We start from the raw sequence: 16,017 nt of genomic DNA, 5'->3' as shown, positions 1-16,017 counted from the left end.
ATTGGTTCAAAAGTTAAAGTTGAAAAAAAAAGCTAAACATAAACCATATATTTTTGGACTAAATTGGGTCCAAACAAGATAGGTTGAACGATATCCATTGTTTAAGGGGACTAAATAATGTCTTAACCTGATAAAACCAGATTTAGCTCCGAATCCATCCATCCATCCATCCATTATCTGCACCGCTTATCCTGAGTAGGGTCGCGAGGGTGCTGGAGACCATCCCAGCTATCTTCGGGCAGTGGGCAGGGGACACCCTGAACCGGTTGCCAGCCACACAGGGACAGACAATTGGCTCGCTCATTCACACCTAGGGACAATTTGGATCAGCCAATAAACCTGACATGCATGTTTTTGGGAATGTGGGAGGAAACCGGAGTGCCCGGAGGAAACCCACGCAAGCACAGGGAGAACATGGAAACTCCGCACAGGAGGTTCGATCTCATGACCTCAGAACTGAGCCACACATGCGCTAACCACTTCTCCCCCGTGCTGCCCTAGCTCCAAATCCAAGATCCAGAAATCCTCTGATACTGGGTAAGTACATTCTAAATTCACCCAAAATATTTAATTGAGCCATGAATGGACAAATTACTAGTTGGATCTAATAGGTCCTAATTCTTAGGTTGTGTAGCCAATGGCAAATTTTGGGGTGGTTTTAATAACAAAGGTGTTTGGAGTTTTTTTAAATACAATTTAAGTTTTGGGGTGGGGTTCTGTACAACATCAAACAATTTTTTAGGTTATTGATACATATTTGTTGGGGTATTATTGTCTATTTTAAAGTTCAAGGCAAAGTAACCCATTTTTAAAGAATTACTCAAATTTTAAAACATGTTTTAAAGATTAAAGAAAGAAAAAGAAAAGAAGACGGTCAATTGGGGTAAATTGACCCAAGTAATGGATCAGTCTACTCTTGACCTAAATATATTCGAACTGACGGTTTTTAGCTTTCATGTTTGTATTGTGGCCTGAACACAGATGCCTGTATGCCTAGTTGTGGTGAGCATCACTTTACAATATTTTGTTACATTAAGTCTGAGTCCACTGTGAGCCATTGAAGCATCATCTGACTTAAATAGAACCTGAAGAGTGTGATATACACTGTTGTAGCTGGCTTGGTTGATGTTATTGATTTTCAATGCCTCATTGCCCTCAGTGTGATAGCGTTAAAAAGCACTCAATATACTGTAATCGAGCGGATCAACAGCACAACAACATAATGGAAATATTTAGGTTTAAATGCTAGGACGATTAGAATATATCACAATGTTTTTGCAGTCCCATTCTTTGCTTCAATATGATGAATTGCATCTCTATAGAAGCAACTTGTGTCATCCCACACCCTTGACCACAAGCATTTCCACACATCTGTGTTGGGATCAGGAGACTCACCGACATCAGCACAATCCCGGCGTACAGCAAACATCAACAACTCTCACGGATATACCAACAAAGGAGTCTTGTGCTTCCCATTTGCCCTCTAAACAGAAACATGAGCAGATCGATTTTTTCTCCCCCAGACAGGAGCGTGTAAACACTCCAGCATGACATGTCTGCTCAAATATCACGAAGGACTGACAAGTATCCCTCTTTTACATAAATCGTCTCGTAGTTTATTAATTTTGCGTTTGGAAAGAGTAACAAATAACAGTCCAAAAAATACGCCAAGCTGGCAAAGTTCAGGATGCCCAGGATAATTCGATCGCAGGTATACTCATTAAGGAACATCAAGGGCCAACAATGATCTAACAGCTTTTGCTGTTGGCATTGTCATTGAGACAGGGTCCTTGGTCAGAGTATCTGCCTTTTGTGCCCTTTGGAGGACTGTAACGTGCTGGATCCTTACAATTCCTAATGTTTTCCAATATTTTACAAATCAATAGAATAAATACTAGATATTAAATGACTAACTTTTATGTACAAATACCCTCTATCTTTTAATTTGAAAATTATCTTATGTAAGGCTTTTAATTTTTTGCGCATCCATTATGGCTCTTTAAAAATTGGGATTCCCTGTGTTACGAGAAAAGCTTTTTTCCTTGAGTTGTTATATGTATTCATTCATATGCAAAGTAACCCAAACAATGAATAAAATGCAGTTTAGTTTTTAAGGTAGTATAGCTTTGCTCACCTGAGATTGACATAAGAAAGAGTTAGGAAAAACAAAAAAACACATTCTTCATGCCTTGTATGAAAAATTGGAGACTAATGATGATGTCACTATCCCCACAAATGTCCTCATGGAACTCAATTCAGTTCACATATAAAAGTCAGTTTACTAAGTGACTTTGCAGGTGCATGGAAGATTATTGCAAGGGTTCTCACTGAAAATCATTGCCCACCCATGTAGTCTATGTCTGGTTTGTGAACTGAGTATTCACACTGAAGAATCCTTAAATGCAAATCTCATTTATGACAACAAATGAACAACAAATTTGAACTGCACAATGTGCATTTTATGAAACATCGAACGAATGCCACATATGGATACAGGGCAGGCTGGCTCAAGAGAATGTAGTTTTCGGTAACTTAATACATTTTCTGGGCTGTAAAGTGCACCAGATTATAAGGCGCACCTTCAAAATTAGCCATCCGTGAAATATTTATTTCCACATATACAGCGCACCGGACTCTAAATCAAATGGAACACAAACTATAGTGATGGCTAGGGTATCATAACAAAAACATCAGAAAAATAATACAACCGTATTTCATAGAACATAAACTACCATTATTAAATCTTGTTTCATCACTCACATATATTCATTTATAAATGGTTAGCGTACAAAATAATGTTTCATTGCAATCATGCATTTCCAATTATATTTACCATACTTTCTGGCCTATGACGCACCCTTGTAAATTTATGGCGACTTTTTGTTGTTTTAGTTGCATTTTAAAGTCACATAACTTTGCTCTATAACAATCCTCAAAATCAACAGCAAAATCAGAAAAATGTTAAAAAAAAATTGCCAAATGATTAATACTTATTTTAGTATGTGTTATTTTACCAAGAATTATTGGTCTTAATTTATATTTTAGTTAAGGTCTTTTTGGACATAGTTTAATGTCAATAATTGTTACCTGTCCGCCTATTAAGAGACGTTTATTCATTTGATGATTTATTTTATGAAATATTTTTGCTAAATGACAAATAATTACAATTGGCAAAGTTTGTAATAAAACAATTAAAATAATCTTGTTTATTTCGCAAATTATTTTGACAACGATTTCCTCCTAGATTTAAAAAAAAAATCAACTGTCATTCGTCACAAGATTTGTAATATCAACATAATTTTACTGTATTACGCATTTATCTTGTTCATCCAGGTACACCAGCTTGGTGGCCTTGGTGGTAGGGCGCCTGCCCCAAGACTGGGAGGTTACTGGTTCGAGCCTCGGCCGAGTCATACCTAAGACTTACAACGTTGGTAGCCATTGCCTCCCTGCTTGGCGCTCAGCATTAGGTGTTGGAATTGGGGGGTTTGGTAACCTAATGACTAATGTTGTGACACATCAGTTGGGTGGAGTGAGGGTGCAAGGAATCCCCTCCTGTTTTCCCAGAAAGAGTCAAAAATGTGAATGTGTTCTTGATTTGCTAATCCTGTAGCAAATGTTGTTTACTAAGTTGTTATGAATGACATTAAATACAATTGTTTTCGATTCTAGAATATGAAAAAACATTTTTGATTTAATTTCTCTTTGGAAAAAATAGCAATAGTAATTCTTAAAACAGGAAAAAAAATGAAACTTACAATATACAAGAAGGACACCAATTTTGCACTACCTTTCTGTTGTTCACAGCAGGCAGATCTCCGTTATTTTGCCTAAATTTATCTTGCAATGTTTCAGCCAGCTGGCACAGGAGGAAGCCGTTGTCTAAGCGCTCCATGAAGCTCTCAGCGCTGATTTCCAGGCCTGATCGGGGGACACATTAATGAATACATGGGGAAAATCGAGCATAGGAAATGTAAAACAGATACCAAATGTCCATTTTGCAGTGCAGATGTCACACCTGGTTGAGCCCGCCTTGGTTGAGCCCTGCTCCACAAATGTTCATTATGTTATAACCCGCAAAAGCTGCTTCATTACCAGGATACCCGAGATACAGTCAAAGTGAAGCGGATCCGTGTACCTGCACAGCTAACCCAATTACGCTCCACACTAAGTCCAGATACATACAATTGCTTCGTTCTTTCACAGTGAGATCATCACGCAATAGGAGGTGGAGGCGAGCGGGGCGTCTGTGGAAAGAAACTGGAGATTTTTCTCCGTTTCTTATGGCAAAGGAGGTCTAGGGGGTTTCACCGCATCTAATGAGTTCCAAATGTTGTATAAGCGATTACAATCTTGAAAAACACTCAGCTAGCTCCCGATTTACACAATGTGCACGTGTTCCTTTCAACTCCTGGGGAGCGAGGACAATTTATTCCAAGGAGACTGAAAAAGTATTTCATTCTGGCTCCTCACTCCAATAAATGCCTTCTTCTCCCATTGCCACATGACTCATCATTACAAGCGAGTGTCCTCCTCCCACTCAAAACAGTAGACTTTTTCCTTGTACTTCTCCCACCACAACTCTGATAGACATAAATGCCCCTTTAGGAGCTTTGCATGTGCTAAACCTCAAGATGACTGCGTAAACTAAGAGTGCTATATTTTGATAATGGCAACACTGATGGCTGCCTTGAGCCCAGCTGGATACGGCGCACCTGTAAAGAGAAAAGTTCACATACATGTACACTCATTATTTATCTATATATGTATATTTCTCTGTATCTATCTATGGATTTATGTATTGTAGGGCATAAAACATTGGTAAGAGTTCTGTTTGAAAAAAAAAGGAACAATGTCGGAACATGTGCATCGAATACTATGCTTTAATTCAATTGTTCACAGTGACCAAGTTATCTGATAACAATTGGGCATGAGATTTGTTATATTGCATGTGGAAACAAAGGGACAGTTTAGGTTGCCTTGACGATGAGTCCCTGGGGGGCCGGTCAGGCTGGTAATCATCTAGTGGTAACTAATGCACTTTATGATTATCCATATTTTTGAATGTGCCTTTTTTGTTTTATTGACTTGTCGCCACAATACAACAATTTATCTACTGGTCATTCAGTCTCTACATTGATCTAAAAGGTTTTCTGATCTGAGTTAGGGCCTCGACTCTTATCAAACAGCTTGCATAATACAATTTTGGACAAAGGACTGGTGTGAAGTTGGTGCCTTGGGAATTTTGATCTTTTGTGTTATGCCTCTTTGGTGTACAAATTATTTCCAGCCGTTTTGCAAAATTAGAAACCTTTACAGCTTTGTTCTGTGTTTACAAGTTCATCATATTTGTCTTTTATTTATTCCATGTGTTTTATCATAGTAAATAAGTCGAACTGCTCAATCCACCAATTGTTTTTACCTGTCTTATCTGACAAGTCGGATGTTGATTCGAGCACGCGGAGAAAAGTCTGTCCTTTACTAGCCATCCATCCATCATCCATACATCCATTAAATCAAGTTTTTCATTTAGATTTTTCACAAAATAGAAAAGACAATTGCATAATTTCTATAAAGAAGAATTATAACTCGAAGGTATTTTCAACAAAGAGTGATTTTCTTTTCATCTCTCAAAAAATCGGAATGATCAAGTAAATTTAAACTGGATTACCAAAGGACTGAAAGAAGATGTTTAAAAAAATCATAGGTCATTAGCAATCAAAACATAGAAGAAGGTGGTGGCTGCAACAAATGAAGGTACAGTTTCAGCCTAATCACTTAGGGCACATTCGAAAGTCCAATATTGCATTATGGTACAGTGGAACCTCGCTAGTTCACGGTTCCACTTTTGCGGGTTCAGAGCTTCGCTAAAAAACCTAACCTTCTCAATAAAAGTATTTATTGACTTGACGCCATTGAGCGCGATCTTATGTCAACTGAGGACACGGTGTGGACACTCTTATTGTGAAGGGAAGGGGGAGGCCCTGACACAATGCTTAGTCATGGTGAGTTACCGCTTCGCTCACCCCCCCTCCTTTAACTCCTCCCACCTTACCCCTTTCTTATGTGGCGCTCAGTTTATCATGGAGGAACTCGGCGACGCGACGTAAGTATATTCTCTTCCGTCACATTTCATCTCAAGTTTGACTTTATTATACGAAAAGCGAGCGGTTGTTTGTATTACCTAAACACGGCTAATTGTGTGTGGTTTCGTGTATTTGTTGTAAAAGCCGTTCGATGCCGCTAACTAAAGTATGTTGTTATTGTCAGAAGGTAGCTCTTTCACTTTCATTAAAATGATCACAGACCAATTCTTTAACTGTTGTTTCCCAAAACGCTTCACAAACACTCATCAAATATCACATTTTCACTGTTTTTATTTTTAATATGTAACCGGTAGTGTAAACAAGCGAAATAAACTGCGGTTTCTGCATGTGGTTGAGAGCGGTTAATACAATCATACTGAATGGTTCGTAGTGGTTTTACAGTTTTTTTTTTGTTATAACATGAATTTCACTCTCTCTCTACCCGTATACTATATGGTGTACTGTATACAGGGGGGTATACTGTATACCTGTATACGTTTTTTTAAGCATTTTTGAAGGGGCGCTGCTACTTCGCGGATTTTCATTTTACGCGGGTGGTCTTGGTCCCCATTAACCGCGAAAACCGAGGGATTACTGTATTGTGCAGTTGATTGTGAAAAAAGTTAGTTTCCTTTTGTTACTTAATGATTGATGCTGTTTTGGGAGCTGTGCCGAAATAAAAAGCCACAAACAAACCAACAAAAGGTACTTTTTATTGTTGTTTACGTATCGCCACATTATTATATTTTTTTATATGCTGCTCATTCTAACTTTGACTACGTCACTATTTCATGTTTCACAAAACACCCAAACTCAGTTGACTCATCATCAACTTATTTACTATAAGCACATAGCTGGTTTGAACCAAATTAGAGCTACAATGCTATTGATGTTTTTGTTTTGTAAGTGCATTTCTGTTTAACAAGAGGACACGCAGTGATTTATTAGACAATAGTAAGCCTGCGGCTTCGCCTTACACGCCTCCTCACCACGGGTGCATTATCCCTGAACCGTAACGACACCCATTATTCAATTAAGGCAAATCTATAAGTGTTTATGTCTTGGCTGTTGGCTCCACTTTAGTTAGATTTACAGCAATGCAACTGGAAGAGTTGATTTAAGGAGTTTTGAGTGGGGGCTATTTTTAAGTCGGTTCATATGCTAGCGTTTTCACAGTGTAACCTGATAGTACATGAAAAAAATAATGTAATCACCAAGCATATTGGTGAGCCAGAGGGCGAGGTCTTCTTTCATGGGCAACAAGCTGGCTTCATGTCGACTGGCCAGCCAATGTTGGTACTGATGCATGTCGGTGAGGCCGGGGCTGCCCGGATCTTTGGGACTCAGGGAGCTGCACATGTTTCTGGATGGATAACCTAAGGCCGTGAGAGAGAAAAGACAGGAAGCATGACCATCTGGAAAGGAAACTTCTGGCCTGTCCGTATGGCATACATTCATGTTTGTGTCCGTTTTTTGGGCGTGTGTACGTCTTTAAGAAAATAATTCTGCACTGATGTGTTTTGGCTGGCATGGGTATATAATAATAATAATAATAATAATTTCCTTGTATTGTCATTCTGTGTAACAATGTACACAGAACGAAATGTCGATTGCACCTGACCCGTTGTAGCGAGCCGATGCAGCCGCAGCCAACAGAGGGCGCCGCCGACCACTTTTTAAGTCTTAGGAATGACTCGGCCGGGGCGCGAACCACCGACCTCCCAGTCTCAAAGCGGGCGCCTTACCATCTAGGCTACTGAGCTGGTATACACAACTACTTCTTCCGACACCCCATGAATCGATACGAATTCGGTATGTTTTGTCAAACAGTAACAATTACATTACGAAATAGGGGTGTGGACAAACATTTTTTCAGAATAGTACACTATTCAATACCAAACAAGATTCTCGTATGATATAAGCTGAAATCATAAATGTATTTATCTTTATTTTTAGGAAATTCAAACACGGACATGATCAAATTAGCTAATTGAACCTAAAACATAAGAGAGTACGAGCTACTTAAGTTACGAAAAATTCAAGATACGAGACGTCTTTCGAGCAAGAACCTTGGCCGACATACGAGAGAAAATCCTAGTTATGAGAATTTCCAGTTGCTACCAGTAGAGGGCCGAGTACTCGAGACCGCTCACTGAAGCATCAGCTTGTCCCAGTTAGCACTTGTGCGCAGGATCAGGCAAGTATAGCAGGAAAGACTAGTGTTGTGTTTGTGCTCTCTCGAGCTCTCTCACTCCTCCCATACTCCTCCACCACAACGCATCTCACTCCGTTTTTAACCACCGACTTCTTCCATGGTAATTGCTCATAAGAAATTTTCATTTTATTTCAGGTATATGCTTGTATTTCTATGTTTTACTCTAGCTTCATGTTCATTTAATATTCTCAAGTGTTTTAGTCACTTGAAAAGCGCTATATAAATGCAGATAATTTCATTTCATTAGCAGAAAAACCCTGACTTCTCTATCCCCAGCCACTTCCTACAGCTCATCCAACATGATCCCAGGGCATTCCCAGGCCAGCCTGAAGACGTTATCTCTCCTGCAGTCTCTGGGTCGTCCCGGAGCCTCTTGCTGGTGGATCATGCCCAGAACACACTTCAATGGAGGCGTCAATGAGGCCGCCTTAACAGATTTCCGGACCACCTCAACAAGCTCCTCTCAGCGCAGATGAGCAGAAAGCACTACATTGAGTTTATCCCAGGTAACCGAGCTTCTCATCCTACCAGCAGTGAAACCATGCGGAGAAAACTAATATAAGACGCCCGTATGTGGGATCTTATTTTTTCCGTCACAACACACAGTTTATGACAATATCCGGGGGTTGGAACATGGATCGACTGGGAAATTGAGGGCTTTGCCTCACCACTGAGAGTCTTGTTCAGACTCATGAATCCCTTAACCGCTAGGGTCTTCTGGGCATCACTGCCAATGGTGTGTCTTGGGCAAGTACAGGCACCCATTCCTCTCATGACGGTTTTGTTGTTGGGGTTTGGGTTTGCTCCCCCACATGAAACACATACTGATTTCCATGGTTATACAGTAGCAGGAGAAGCCTCCTGATCTAACTCTGTAATCCCAGGCAGTTTCCCATCCAAGTACTGACCAGACCCAACCCAGCTTACCTTTCGAGATCAAACGTTCTCAGGGTAGCATGGCTTGTTCATGAGTGAATAAGATCAAATAATGGAAAATTTATGAAAAAAATCCTAAAAAATTACTTTGATAAAGTCAATTAAAAAAATCCATAACAAATGAATTCAAGTTCAGAGTGCTTTAAAGAGACCGGCTGTATGATCCTGTACAGGTTTTTGTGTGTGATATCATATCAATATCGAATATCAGCATCAATAAACCATTTACTGGATGTTAGTTGATTGCATTTGATGAAATTGTTATGAATTATCAACTTCTCATTTGTGTATACTGTTTTTTGAGATCATTAATGTTCTATCTCAGAAATAACCATGATAAGATCTAGGTTATAACAGCATGTGATTTGTGTGTGGGGAATTGTGTTCTAACAGCTGATATTGCGGGATGTCTCCCACAAGGAAGAGAGGTGTCTTGATGAAAACAAGATAAAAAAAGAATTGAATGTTTAAAGTACATGTGATGAAATCAATGTGTGACAAAAAAACAAGCACAGTAACACAGCTAGAGAAATCGGGAAAAAAAAGTCTATAGTGTGTACTTTGCTACTCCAGCAGACCCAACAAGGCAGCGGGCTTTATCCATGCTGCCTGACATGGAGAGATTGTCTTTGCTATCAATACTCAAAACAATATTTAACTGAACCTCAGCGCCAATAATGTGATTTTATTGACTAGACACAGCCTTCCAAAATCCCGCCTTGCCAAGTGTTGAAAATCTTTCACATTGTCCTTTGCAGGCGCAAGTAAGGGATTTCAACGCTACGATTCATAGCATGCAGCAGGTACAGTAATGCAGCTGTGCAGACATGTTGACAGGGCAAGGAATACTGACCAGGTTATTGTAGAAAAAAATGGTTTAATTAAATTTAGTTTGTTCAGAGTTCCCTGTGATTCGCCGGCAACCAGTTCAGGGTGTACCCTGCCCAACGCCCGAAGACAGCTGGGATGGGCTTCAGCGACCCCGCAACCCTACTGAGGATAAGCGTTGCAGATAATGGATGCTTCAGAATCTAATTCGGTGGTTACCAATTTGGCCAGCAAGAGGAGCTTACGAATTTCCCACCAGAATTATTTCCCAAATGGCCTCAGCTTTCTTTGTCCCCATGTTCCCAGGCAGCAAAGGCCAACAAGGCCCCCTATGGGCTCACTGTCCAGAAAAAAAGAGGAGGCATGTCCTGTGACCGGTTGTAGTTCCTGTTGATGCTTTTCAAAATAAAGTTTTCCAATTGCTTGATAATAGTATTTGTTGACAATAGGCAGAATTTCATTTAGACACGCAATGAAATATATCTCTGGCCCAAAACATGACACACATATCCATTCATCTTTTGATTACACATGAACACTCTGGGTGTTCAAACCTTTATTATAAAGATGGATAGATTGGTCACTTCATGTAGATGAAGGACCTTTGTGTGCACTCTAGAAAAAAGGAAAGGTCTTGTGATAAATTCTGGGTCTTTTGAGGTGTTGGCAGAGTCGGTGGTTGGAAAAGCTTAGGGGAAATGCACCAGTGGCAATTCAGTCCTCTACATTATCATGAAAAACAACAACGCTAGATATTTTTTTATCAGTGAAGGTCACCTTAAAAGCTGTCAGAAAAATCATCCATGGACTCTATTTGAGCTGCATGATACATAATCATATCATGGACATCTGTGCAGCCTTTTAAGACTTTTTTTTTATCAAGGGCTATATAAAGAAATGTGACTTGACTTGCAGCCAAGGTCGGTCTTCTTGATGACAAGCACATTTTGAATCATCTTTACATCCTAAACTCAGACAGGAGCACACAGGTGCTACATTCCCACCAGGACGAAGAACAGACCGCCAGACAGAACGGAGGCGGAGGGATAACTTCTCCTGTCTTGGCTTGCAAAATTTGAGATATAACTACAGTGTTTCATACCATAAATCAAACGCTCCTTTTAGTTTAGCAATGTCACAGTCATCAAGAGAGACCTTTTTTGGAGTGCTGCAATTTCATGTCATTGGTGATGACAGGTTATTCGCAAAAACTGTATCATTGTTGGGTCTGTGTTGTTGTCAAGTGATCAATAGAGTAAGTGTAATAATGCTTTCTATCAAAAGGTGGCAGCAGATCACTATTTGTGTACTTTGAGAGGAGTGAAAAAGGAAATACAGTGGAACCTCGGTTTTCGAACGCCTATCAGTTCGAACAAATCGGTGTTCGACCAAAAATATCAAGAAATTCTTGCTTCGCTGTTCGGTCAAAAATTCGGAGTTCGAACGCCGGTAATGCCTGAGTGCGTACGCTAGAGTGCGATGCTGAGCGGCGTACGGGTGTAGATCGCCCCCACCCCTCGTGACCAACTGTTATCACGTGCGCACTTGCCTCTTTTTGCTTTCGCTTTTAATATCGGTGAACGGAGTGTTTTAGCCCCTAACTATGCCTCCGAAGAAGGTCGGTGCAAGCAGGACAGGTGAAAAAAGGAAAGTTGTTCGTACAACTATTGCCTTTAAGAAAGACATAATAGCTAAATATGAAAGAGGTGTGCGAGTTTCCGATTGCTAGGCAATACAGCATGCGCCTTCTGCTGACCACCACAAAGGTAAGAAATCCTATTCATAATTCTTTTCTTTATATTTTTTTTTTTTTACACGTTCGTGTTAGCGTAATCTTTCGTACGAAAGATTACGATAACGCGAACGCACAATTAGCCTGGGTTAGCTCTATGATTACGTTGAACATTCAGGTAAACATTCAGGGTGTTGGAACTGAGCCCAGAATTCAGGGTGTTGGAACGGAGCCCCCTTTCCAATGAAGCGCTAGCCACTTGTGGTGCTAAATGACTTGTAAACGACCTGATTTTTCTTATTTTTACACGTTCATGTTAGCGTAATCTTTCGTACGGAAGATTACGATAACGCGAACGTACGATTAGCCTGGGTTAGCTTCATGTTTACGTTAAACATTCATGGTAAACATTCAGGGTGTTGGAACAGATTAAAACGATTTACATTATTTTTAATGGGAAAAATGATTTCGGTGATTGAACAAATCGGTTCTCGAACAGGGTTCTGGAACGGATTATGGTCGAGAGCCAAGGTTCTACTGTATACTAAATTCAAACTATACCTTGGGAAAAATCGGGACCTAGCTGAAGTACACTGAATGAAGTTTAATCGAAAAATGTAATAAAAAAAAAATAAAACACATAAAATAAACAGTTACATTTTCATTTAGAATATCAAAATATCTGAATTATTATCGTTATCGGCATTTATTTTATTTTCTTGTAAAAAGTAATATATTTTCGCAAATGTTTGTTCATTTTATATTGTGATCTTGGATGTATTGAATTTTCAAACAAAATAAAGTTGAGCTAAGAATTTAATTTTCCAACATTTTCTATGTCATTATGCCTCGAGATTTTTTTATGAAAAAAAATCAGAGGCAAAGAAAAAATCAACAACCACTGGTCTAGAAGCAGTTTACACATTGCCTAGCATTGTTTTGACACTTGGCTAGTAAGGCTAACAGGTGTAAGACGCAAGCACTTTTTTTTAATATATGAAAATTCCGAGTGCATGTCTCATCTTTGAACTCACTGTGATTCCAGCACAAAACTCCAGTGGTTGCTTTGCCTGTGAGAAGCATCATTTTTGTATAAAAGTGTGATAATCTTCTGCATTAAAATAACTTTTAACTTCGAAGGAAGAGCATCTTTGTTGCATCAAAAGTAGGAAATAACGATAAAATGCCTGTAGTTTCATTGGAAAAGGATCTAAAATCACATACTATGTGTCCTTTAAAATTCTACTGACTGAAAGCTTGGGAATGCTGAATAATGATCAACACAAAATGATTTAGAAAAATGACTGTGCTTGTCATTACTTTAATGAGTTTCTAACAAGTCTATCCTGCCTACACTGCGAACACTGGGAAAAAACTGATATAATAATGGAATACCTCTGCTCTATTCAGTAGCCTTCAAATCCAGTGCTGTTCAAAATAATAACATTGCAATGTGACTAACGAGAATATCTTAAGATCTAGGTATATTTTTTATTTTTACATGCTAAACAAGATAACAACCGGTAGGTGCAGTAAATTCTCAGAAAACAAACAAGACCCAGCATTCATAATAGGCACGCTTCAAAGGCTGTGCAATTGGGCAAATAGTTCAATGAGGTGTGTTAAAAAAAAGTTAGCAATGTCTGCTATTGACTGTACAAACTCAAAACTATTTTGTATTTCCCAAAAAATAGTAGGATTTAGCAATCTTAATATTTAGTTGCATGACCAACATGTGGCAACTTTCTGTTCTTATTTCACTCCATGATTGCTTAACAACATTCCATAATTGGTTTACATTTCTTGCTTTTGCTTCACAAACAGCATTTTTGAAAACACCCCACAAGTTCTTGATTGGATCTAGATCTGGGGATTGTGCTGGCTACTCCATAACATTACTTTTATTGGTTTGGAACAAAGACTTTGATCGTCTACTGGTGTGTTTGGGGTCATTGTCTTGTTGAAACACTCATTTCAAAGACATGTCCTCTTCAGCATAAGGGAACATAACCTCTTCAAGTATCTTGACATACATAAACTGATCCATGATCCTTGGTATGCAATAAATGGGCCAAACACCAGAGTAGGAGAAACATGGCCAGACCATGATACTTGCATAACCGTGCATCAATGTCTTCAATGTGTGAATTCAGAGTTTGGGGGTCGTCTGAGGCCCCTGGACCCAAAAAAGACAATTTTACTTTCATCAGTCCACAAAATGTTCCTCCGTTCTTCTTTAGGCCAGTTTATGTGTTATTTGGCGAATTGTAACCTCTTGTGCACATGCCTTTTTTAACAAAGGGACTTTGCGTGTGATTTCTGAAAATAAATTTGCTTCACACAGACGTCTTCTAACTGCCACAGCACTTACGGGTAACTGCAGACTGTTCGATTGTCCTGGAGCTGATCCTTGGCTGAGCCTTTGCGATTCTGGTTATTCTCTGGTCATTCTTCAGTGTTTTTCAACGTTTTTTTCTACCCATTTTTAGACATTGGAAGTCATTTCTTTATAGGTTCTTCAACGACCCATTTTCCTCTATTGCATGTTCAACCTGTGCAGGCTTCATCATCCTTAAATAGGCTCTGCCCAATTCACACCTGAAATTGATAATCTCAAAAATGTGTTGCAGCACTGCTATTTTTTTAACACACCCCTTTGAACTATTTGCCCATTTGCAAAGCCTTTGGAGGCTAACTATTATGAATGCTGGGTCTGTGTTTGTTTTCTGAGACTCTACTGCAACTACTGTTAACTTCTCTGGCATGCAACTATAAAAATATACCAAACAACAGTGATATTTGGTTAGACACATTGCATTGTTATTATTTTGAACAGCACTTTATTTGCATGATGACCTAGTATGTTAAACATGTTACAGACCACACTTAGCGCTATCATTTGACCTACTGTAACTCTTCTGATTAGTTACACCTCTCTCAAAAGCTGCATTGTTCTCTCAAAATGTGACTCAAAAGCTCATAGAGGTTTTAGCCACATCTTCCCCGGGAAATATCTTTAAAAGAAACACCCAATTGTTGCTCTTGCCTGGCACCACACTGTTGCCTGACCTCCTCGCGAGCAGGTCAAAAACCATAACCAACCTTGCCTCCCTGTTGGACTATATGCACGCATACCCGTCCCCCTAAACCTTCCCAGCGTTGCATTCCAGTTCCAGATGTTGACTCGGGATTGGGAACAGAATACCTACACAATAATGGTCAAATATACAAAGATATGAAGGAAAATATTCCTCCTGACTGCTGTGAAGTCACCATAACACACTGCGGCTGGCTGTGTATTGCGGAGTGAGAGACGGGGATTTCAGCAACTGAATCAATTACCACCAAAAACAAGAAGGGCTCTGCTGTCTGGCCCTTTCTACATGTCAAGATCCTCAACAAGATTTGCATTTTTTCAGGTCAAAAGTTCATTCTGTTTTTCATATGTAAAGGTTCTGTGCCTTATTACCACCGTGTTGCCAATTGAATCACCTGCTGTATTTTCTGGACAAACATTCCTCTATTTTGGCTGAACTTGCAAGATGGCTGTTTTCTACCACGAGGCATAAAACATCACATGTAATCATGTGCGTTACCAGGGTCAATTCATTCTGGTGGAAGCTCCATCCTGCCTTTACAAAAACATGTGCTTTGCATACACCGTCTATAAAAAACATTTTTGGGTTAGTCATACTGTAATAAAACGTATGAATGCGTCTCCATGTGGAATTTCCTTTACCGCACATGATTTGCTGCTTTTAAATTGGCAGTGGAGCATTGCATGTTTTTATATAAATCAAAAAGCCACATGATATAATCAAACATAAGCAAAAGTAATAACACAATCCATCAGTCTGGCTTGAGTTTAATGAGCCTAATCAAAAGCATACTAACAGCTACATCAAAGTCTCAATTTCTATTAGCCTAGACAGAGATTATAAGTTTATACTCAATCCTAACAGATGCCAAACTGACATATAACATAATTCCAAACACGTTGGGAAATTAAGTCAAGGCAATGAAGTGAAAGTGAAAAACATTTTTTAAAAATGCCATCAGCTCTCACCTTCAGGGTTCAGCTGCACACCTTCCTCTCGCTCATCCTCTGAACTGTCCGGTCCAACTTTTCATGCTTTTTAACGGCATGCACACTCCTACAGGTTAGGCTGCTGAACTCAAACTACAAATTGGACTGGGAAAGTCTGCTCAACGAGCTGGCC

At 39.4% G+C, this 16,017-nt stretch overlaps 1 protein-coding gene across 3 annotated transcripts in view; it reads right to left on the bottom strand.

Annotated features, from left to right (window-relative positions):
* Nucleotides 1-16,017, bottom strand: part of gas2a (growth arrest-specific 2a) — a 32,711-nt gene extending 16,694 nt beyond the window's left edge. Inside the window, exons 1-3 of one of the 3 annotated variants that reach the window (XM_088339300.1) lie at nt 15,864-16,017; nt 7,301-7,462; nt 3,791-3,921 (exon numbers count right to left, since the gene is read on the bottom strand). In XM_088339300.1, coding sequence (XP_088195426.1) covers nt 3,791-3,921; nt 7,301-7,445 — 276 coding nt within the window. In that variant the 5' untranslated portion in view covers nt 7,446-7,462; nt 15,864-16,017. Of the gene's footprint in view, nt 1-3,790; nt 3,922-3,986; nt 4,499-7,300; nt 7,463-15,863 lie in introns of those variants that run through there. The other 2 variants (XM_088339302.1, XM_088339301.1) reach the window with 2 other exon arrangements.

The sequence above is a fragment of the Urocampus carinirostris genome, chromosome 7 (assembly GCF_059441175.1).
Source record: "Urocampus carinirostris isolate Australia breed hairy pipefish chromosome 7, RoL_Ucar_1.0, whole genome shotgun sequence".
Lineage (NCBI taxonomy): Eukaryota > Metazoa > Chordata > Actinopteri > Syngnathiformes > Syngnathidae > Urocampus > Urocampus carinirostris.
The sequence above is the reverse complement of the archived record's forward strand: the minus strand, read 5'-3'. Positions and strand labels throughout refer to the sequence as shown.